This window comes from Ailuropoda melanoleuca, chromosome 6, assembly GCF_002007445.2.
Source record: "Ailuropoda melanoleuca isolate Jingjing chromosome 6, ASM200744v2, whole genome shotgun sequence".
Classification (NCBI taxonomy): Eukaryota; Metazoa; Chordata; class Mammalia; order Carnivora; family Ursidae; genus Ailuropoda; species Ailuropoda melanoleuca.
Window position 1 is genome coordinate 77,977,999 of NC_048223.1, and position 9,125 is coordinate 77,987,123.

Sequence of the window (9,125 nt, forward strand, 5' to 3'; positions counted from 1 at the left end):
TATATATATAATCTTCCCACTGGCTTGGTAGAAGACAACCGTAGATTGTCATTCTTAATTTATTCCTTATACCACATTGAAGAAAGACTTCTATTTTAAAAACATTACATACATGGTATTCTGCTCCCAAGATGATAAAGTGAGTGTGTTTCTGGGCTTTACCCCTTTATCTTTATTAAATATGAATGTACTCAAGCCAAGCATGAGCAAAACTCTGACAGTTGTAAAACTTAAGTGTGGTAAAGAGATTGGGAGAATATATGTCATTCATTTTAATTAAATATATACATTTATTTGAGAGAGTAAAAACATTGTCATTATGTGGCTTTTTAAATTTTTTTTTTGGTCCTTTCAGCTGTTACTAGTCATTTCTAATAGTCATTTCCCCAAAACTGAGGGAATTTCTTTTCTTATATTATCAGAGTTCAGGCTTAGTTTAGTTCTAAAATAAGCAACCAAAAGTGAAATAGTCAGCGTGTTTGAAAGGTCAGCAGCATTGTCTTACCACACATGGCTATTCTTTTCAGAAACAACGGTTGTCTGGAATCATCATGTTAGGTGTAGTAGAAGCTTAGCTTCATGTATCACCTGGAATTTCTTAAGTATGTAGTGAACAAACAACATACAAATATGTAGTGAACAAGCAATATACAAATATTTCACTAAAGTTTTTCATACCTTTAAAAATGTCATAGATTCTGGGGTGCCTGGGTGGTTCAGTCAGTTAAGCGTCTGCCTTCAAATCGGGTTGTGATCCTAGGGGATCAAGCCCCGTGTGGAACTCCCTGCTCAGCGGGGAGCCTGCTTCTCCCTCTGCCCCTCCCCACCCCGCTCGTGCTCTCTCTCTGTCTTTCAAATAAATAAATAAAATCTTTAAAAATGATAAAAATAAAAGTGTCATAGTTTCTGATGTTCTTTGTAACCATTATGACTTGTCTACCTTGAGTACCTAAATTTTTCTGTCCTATGTATTCTATTTAAACTTTCTCGATACCACTCAGATATATTTCTCCTCTGGTATGTCTCTCTCCATAACTGTTTGAGACTGCACAACAACAGAGTACCAATAAAGCCCAAACCATGGATGGATTAGAGGCTCACTGAATTCAGACATGGATTTTTAAGTTACCTAAAGTTGTTGAAAATATGATTCTAAAAATCCTACTAATAATAGCTCAAGAGTTAGATTTCAAGTCAGAACATTTATGATGTAAGACTTGGTGACCTGTGTGATATGAAAAATAGCATTAGGTTTCTAGAATTCATTTCTGGGTTTTTTCAACTTTATCTTTTTAAAATAAAATTAAGTCTATAGGAAACAGCATCTCTTCCTCTCATTTTAGTTCTTTAAAAAATTTGGCATTTTAAAAACATTATTTCCAGAGTCAGTATAATTCTCCAGACCTCTAAAATAATTAAATATTCCTTTTTCTTTTTTTTTTTTTTTTTTTTTACAAATCTCTCTGTAACTGGAAATTTGAAAATTGGCTATTTGCTGATATTGATAAATTTTTGTTAATTTTTTAGAATATAGTAATTATGTGGTTATTTTTAAGTCATTACCATTCAGGGGTACATAATAAAATATTTACAGATAACATTATATTGTATCTAGAATTTGCTTCAAAATAATATGAAAGGCAAATGGGTGAGACTACAGATAAAGTAAAATTTATCATAAATTTAAAATTGTTGCAACTTGATGGTGGGTTCCTTGGAGGCTATTGTACTCTCTCTATTTACTTCTGTATATGGTTAAAATTTTGAATAACTCTTATAATAGGGGTGTGTGTCTCTCCTAGTTTGAACACAACAAGCTAAATCTTTAATCTACTAGTAAGTTTTGCTTTATTGTACTGGTTATAAGAACTTTTTCCCCCTCTCTATTGATAGACTGAAGACATTAAAGAGATAGCCAGAAAGGCACAAGCTCTGCCGAAGGTGAACCCGAAGAGGCAGCGAATCGTAGTTTTCACCCAAGGGAGAGAAGATACTATAATGGCTACAGGTATGTGTGGAAATTGTATGCAAAGCCCAGTATAATGAAGATTAATTTTTATAATAGAATTCTATATTCTTTATATTATAATTTATTTGAAAACAACATATTTTTCTTTTTTTACCACCTTCATGTATTTTGCTTATCCCACCCCAACCCCTACTTCTGGCAACCACCAGTGTGTTCTCTCTGTGTATAAGTTCAGTTTTGCTTTGTTTTTTTAGATTCCACATACCAGTAAGATCATACAGTATTTGTCTTTCTCTCTCTGAATGATTTCACTTGGCATAATGCATTCAGGGCTCATCAATATTATTTAAATGGCAGGATTTTCTTCTCTTTTTTTATGGCTGAATTAATATTCTATCATATATATATATATGATATATATATATATATATATATATATATACACACACCACATTTTCTTTATCCATTCATCCATCAATGGACACTTAGCTATTGTCTTAGCATTATAAATAATGTTGCAGTGAACATGGGAGTGTAGATATCTTTTTGAGTTAGTGTTTTTGTTTCTTTCAGATCAATACCCAGAAATGGAATTGAGGATCATATGGTAGTTCTATTTTCAATTTTTTTAGGAACTTCCATACTGTTTTCCATAGAGACTCAACCAATTTAGAGCCCCACCAACAATGCACAAGTGTTCCCTTTTCTCCATGTCCTCACCTACATTTATTTCTTATCTTTTTGATAATAAGCATTCTAACAGGTGTGAGGTGATATCTCACTGTGGTTTCAATTTGCATTTCCCTGATTATTACTACCATTAAGCATCTTTTCATGTACCTGTTGGGCATCCATAAAAACGATCCAGTTTCATTCTTTTGCATGTAGCAGTTTTCCCAGCACCATTCATTGAAGACACTGTCCTTTTCAGGTGTCTGTCTGTTTTTATGCCAGTACCATACTGATTTGATTACTGTATCTTTATAATATAGTTTGAAATAAGGAAGTGTGATACCTCCAGCTTTGTTCTTCTTTCTCAAGATTTCTTTGACTATTAGGGGTCTTTTGTGGTTCTATATAAATTTTAGAGTTATTTATTCTATTTCTGTGAAAATGTACCTTTTGTAGTGTTTTTATTTTAGTAAATATACCAACCTTCTATCTCAGTAGAAAAGATTTCATTGTCAAGAAGGTAATTTATTAAAATTCAGTTGAGTAAATCCACTTTGATTTGGTTTATTTACTCTGATATTTTGGAGATACCATCAGCTTGTAATGTCTTTCCTGAAAAAAAATATTTACTTAGCAAATTCCTATGCTTAACTTAAATGAATATATCTAATTATAAGCAAATAAAATCCAGAGATAAGTTACTTCCTCAGCTTTAAACTTCTAGAAGAAAACCTCACTTCTGTTTTTACTCGGTCATCTATTTTATGACACAGAAATAGAATAGGAATTTCATCTAGTAAACAAACATTTTATTGGTTAAAATGATTAATATTGTCAGTATGATGCTACCTACTATTAAAGCCAAATACCTGTTAATTCTGTCTGAACCATTAAGATTAAAACCCATCAGTTAATTAATAATTACTATAAACAGTAGCGATTAATTATCTTTGTTTTTTTTAGTACACTGCTAAACAGAAATTTAAGATATGAGCCTTAAACATCTAACTGTGAAATCAAATTAATGTACATAAAAATGTAAATACAAAGAAGTATAATTATACTTCTTGATTATTGGTAGAGACTATATGGGTTGTATTGACTCAGAGAAGGAGATCAATTGATTAAGCCTGAAGAAAGATGTTATAGTGAATATGAAGTAAATTTTTGATGAATTAAATCTATAAGCCTGGAAAGGGTCAAAGAAGAAATTATTGTCAAATTCTGGGGAGAAGGAACCTTAGAATTAATTCATTCCAACTTTCTTACTTTAGAATTGTCAAAAGCAAGATTCAAAGTCTTACTTCCAAAAATATTTATTTCATAATAATTCAGCGAGTGACAAATAGTGAAGTGGGGTTATAGATAAAATGAGATTTTTCCTGAGTTAATAATTATAGAAGCTGGGTAATGGGTATATGAGGGGTGGTCATTATGTTATTACCTCTACTTGTGTATATGTTTAAAGTTTTCCATGATTAAAATTATAAAACAGAAAGACAGAAAACTAAAAAATTATCTTCAATCAAGAATCAGAGGTACAGGGGCGTCTGGGTGGCTCAGTCAATTGAAATTTCAGCTGTTGGTTTCTGCCTGAGTCATGATCTCGGGGTGGTTTCTGCCTGAGTCATGATCTCGGGGTCGTGGGGTCAAGCCCCACATCCAGCTCTGTGCTCAGCGGGGAGTCTGCTTGAGATTCTCTTCCTCTCCCTCTGCTCCCCTACCCCATGTTCATGCTCATGCTCTCTCTTTCTTTCTAAAATAAATAAGCTTTTAAAAAAAAATCAGAGATACTAAGTGATTTTCCCAAGATACATTGATATCCTTGCTAAGCCTTGAATTCTATGAAGGATTTAAAGAAAGGAGGGCAATCCAGTCATATGAGCAAAGAAGATCATATGAGCAAAGGCATCAGGTACCATATAATCTTTTATTGTTATGACAGAAAAAGCCACACTATTACTTTGTGAAAGAGAGAAAAGAAATGTCATGAAAAGATATCCCTGCATTGATAATAACTATCTGGATTGCTGTCTTCATATAGTATGTGGCCTGTTCCTGTCTTAGCAATGAACACTGTTTGGAAAAGTGAAAAACATGCAGACTTCTTATCTTACATGAACTGTAGTACTGCCTTCAGATTTGTAAAATGCTATTTGGTTGCTCTTTATGGAGACATTTATTTTAAGGCTTTATATATTCCAGATACACATATCATACAAGTGTCTTCTTCATTGTGAATTTGCACAATTTCCCCAAAGTTGAAACCTTTAAAATTAGCCCCCTCCCCCCCGTGACTCAATTTCTTTGTCAACTCATTTTGTTCTTTATTAAATCTATTAAACCATTCTTAGGAACACTTACTAGCAGGAATTTATTTGAGGAAAGACATTGGCTAATCTTTGCTCTTCCTACTGTATGAAAATGAACTTAAATTAGAGGATGCAGTATATCTGCAATGCATGATAAATACAAGATGGATAGAGAATCTGTTCAGTGGTGTCAGCTACAAAAGCAAACATGATAAATGTTAATGCAGTTTTGAGCCCTGGGATAAGCTATTCAGTGCACAAGCATAGCTGAATCTCTTTGCTATGTTGTTATTCATGGCAGCCAAATAAATGTCAATAATAAAAGAGAATTAAAGATTTTCATTTCCCAGAGGCAATCCTCTAATACGGCTTGATCTTTCATTTCATTTGTAATTCGTTCTCACGTCAGGATGCAATCATTTGCCAGGCTCTGGGTGTCATGTTAAGTCATTTAATAATGATTAAGAACATAAAAATGCTTGGCCTGTGGGGCAATTCACAGAAGAGATGCCAATTTGTTATTGTTTTTCCTCCTTTGCTCTTGAATATGGATCAGCTTTTTCCCACCTCCTAGCATTAAAATACTAATGGAAGATGGGGAGGGAAAGTGTCCCTTAATTTACCATAAGTGACATTCCAGAATGGCACAAGGCAGTGCTAACACACTTATTAAAACACTAATTAGGAATCATTGTTCCTTAAACCTCACATTGTAGAGTATTTTTAAATGATCATTGCTAAGTTTTTGGCATTTAGCAATAATGTAACAAAATCAGTTTTCTTGGTATTTATTTCTAGAGACCTTTCTCCTTTTGAGATATGGTGTCTATAAACCACTTTCTGTTATTTTATACGTGTAGTTCTTTGAATTCCTCTTTGCTAAATTGTGAATCTAAAGTCTTTAACACCTGTCTTTTTGGTCACCTCTATTTCAGTTTTGTAACCATTTTGTATATCCATCTAGCCCACAGGTTTTGTCACATATCAAGCATTGTCTCATTGCTTGCAGGCTAATTGAGTTCCAAGCTTTTTTGGAGTGTAGGAGGTGGGGCAAGGAGCACTAGAAAGTAATAAGAGTAAGAAGCCAGGAATGATGTCAGGAAAGAAAATATGATTCTGTACATTTTGATCCTCTTAATAAATATTAAATGAACCTGTTAGGTAGCATGGGAGTCAGGTCAAGGAAGTCATTCCTGTGTCTATAAATGTAGAAAAACTAGCACTAAAGATTTTTATTACCCAGGCAGCACCTACTAGTGAGGTCTTCATATATTAACACTTTATTTTATTAACAATTATAAAAATAAATATTTTATATACATGTATATATACATACATACATATACAGATATATATGTCTTTACAGAAAGTTTACATTTATCCAGGTTTCTGTACTAAATACATCCCTAAAAATTGGAAAGAGCAATAAGATTTTTATTCTAAATTGAAAATAATAACATTTCACACTCTGGCTCTTATGTGACACAATGAAATAGGTCCACTAAAGAATAAATTGTAGACTTTTCTGAATACTTCCAGAATTCTTTCTGGGCTGTTTGAATTGTAATTTTGCCCAACAGGAGAAAATAGGTTAGGTCATTAGGTTTTCAACGGGAAGACAGGGGCTGCCATGTCAGAACCACCCAGTGGACTTTTAGTACATATAGTTCTGCTTTCATAGAAGTATGTTTGATTCAACCTGATGCATCCCTGTGAAGAGTATTAGAATATATATCCTCAAGAAGATGTATGAGAATGGGGGTTGTAGAGTCTGGGGCATGGAAAGTGTAGGATTGGGTATTTGTTGAAAAGATCCTTTAGGTAATATAGCAATGCTATCTATCCTCCATCTTTCACTTTAGGAACCATTGAATTAGGTGATTTGATAATGTTGCCTCAGGTTTATGATTTCCTGGGATGATAGAAATAGAACCTTTTAGCAGCTAAGCATCTAGTACTTCAGTAAGTCTTGGTGAATGCTTCTCTCTCTTGATAAAACAGTGTCGTACTCATTTATTACTAGCAATCTACATATATTATTTTAAATAGTTACTGTGTTTGATTAGCTTATAATTTAAGATAGTCACATCATAGTGCCTTTTGTCATTTCCTTATAAGTAAATGGGGTTATTAAAGTTACTTGTCTTCATGTTCCTGAGACCTTAAAGAAACTTGTCACCCCATTTGCCGGTTAAGTTTTCATGTTCTTTGATAATACTTAGTGCTGTACATTACTCTATAAGAAAAGGTCAATGTGCTTTGCAATTCTTGTAGACATAAAGTACAGAAAGTGTGGAATAGAAAATGCAAACTCTAAAGAAAAACAGTTTCAGCAGATGGAAGAATAATGTCAGCACATCATCACAGCTCCTACTCCTACAAAATATTGTTATAAGTCATTTTGAAAATGTTATCTATACTACAGCCAAAATAATTTTAAATGATGATCTTGTTGGCATAGGTTGGTGATGGTGTGGACAGAACAAATTGAGTAGCATTCTTTCAGAATGTCTATGTATGACATTCATAGAAAAAAGTTCCTTGGATTTTGAAGAATGTATATTTCTTAACAAGGAATATAAACAACTAAGTTATTAACTCATGTCCCATTTTAAGATTTTTGTAACCACAAAAGACAAAGTCCTTTAACTAACCAAGAGGTAAAAAATAATTTAGAATAACATATGTGGAACTGTCACATTCCTGACAAAGGAATATCTTTGGGGCGTGGTTTTTATGGTTTAGTGATCTATGGTTTAGATCTCAGACCTAGCCCTGGGAGACTAGCCTAGACAAAAGTTAACCCTATTATAGCATTATTTTGGTAGGACCTGTAGTCAGATTTATTGAGGTATAGATTACATATAGTAAAATGCACATATGTCACTAAATAATCACCATAATCAAAATATAGAACATCTTATGCAGTTTGTTTTTTAGTTTTATGCCTGTGAAGTTAGTACTCTTTTTATTAAGTGAACACACCTGTGTCACTACCACCAGATCAAGATAGAACACTTGTAGCACTTTAGGAGCTGCTATTATTTTGGTTTCTACTACTAACAATTAGTTCTGTCTCTTTTTGAAATAGAATCGCCCAGTATATAGACTTTTTATCTTGTTCTGTCTCCATCCTTTTTTGAGCATTATCTTACTTTTGACAACCTATGATGCTTTAGGTACTTGTATTTTCCCTGCTTCAGTCCTAGAATCAACCACTTCTTCAAGTAACCCTGGTTTCTTTAATTAGCAGATGATATTTAGAAACCCAGATCTGGGTGCTAGACATGCTCATTGCTAATTGAGAATCATTGCTTTGGGACCCTCTTAGCAAATAGATTGGCAATATATGTACATATAATAACTCATGCGTATATATCCATCTGTATTTATTTCTATATCTATCTATCTATTTATAAATTTGAATTCCATGAGTTGAAACTGCTGATACCTTTGATTCCACTCCAGCAACAGAGTTCATTCTAGTCTACACCCTTTCCTTCCGTTTAACTTCTTCCTCTGACATTGAAAGTTCTGGCTCTCATTATCTAAAATATATTTACTTATTTGTTCCATCCTAAAGTAGTTTTGAATTACTTGCCCACACCCTTGTGTGAAACATACTTACTTCCTAGAGTATAGTATTTGTTTACAAGTCTTTTTATCTTTAGCCCTCTGATGTCTAGTCAAAATACTGTTATCCAAAAGCATTCCAGGTTAGTTCTTTTATTCCATCCACTTCAATGTGGTTACATTAATCATTTGTAATACAGTTAGGTTTGTTTCTAAGAGTTTATATTCCATTTTGATTTCCTTTCATATCTGGGTTGGTTTTTAAAATAAGCACAGTTTACCCTGCATGGTGTCCCAGTTCTGTGTGCTTTAACAAATGAATAAGATGATGCAACCACCACCATAGTTATACCAGAGAAGAGTTCTATTTTTCACTTGTAGTTTTCCGAAGTGGTGGTACCAATTTATATGCCCACCAGAAGTATATAGAGTGACTTTAATTTTTATTTTTAATTTTCTTGGCTATTTGCATTTCCACATAAATTTTAGAATCAGATTGTTGTTGCCCCCCTGAAATTTTTTAAATTTTTACCAGAATTTTACTGAATTGAATTTTACATTGAATCTGTGAACCAGTGTGGAAAGAACTGACATCTTTA

The 9,125-nt window shown here is 33.2% G+C and overlaps 1 protein-coding gene across 2 annotated transcripts in view; it reads left to right on the forward strand.

Moving 5' to 3' along the window:
• The window catches only part of ADK (adenosine kinase), a 518,992-nt gene that overhangs the window by 428,403 nt on the left and 81,464 nt on the right, over nt 1–9,125 (forward strand). For both annotated transcript variants that reach the window (XM_034662708.1, XM_034662709.1), the window contains exon 9: nt 1,894–2,008. In XM_034662708.1, the coding sequence (XP_034518599.1) occupies nt 1,894–2,008 (115 nt within the window). The remainder of the gene's footprint in view (nt 1–1,893; nt 2,009–9,125) is intronic.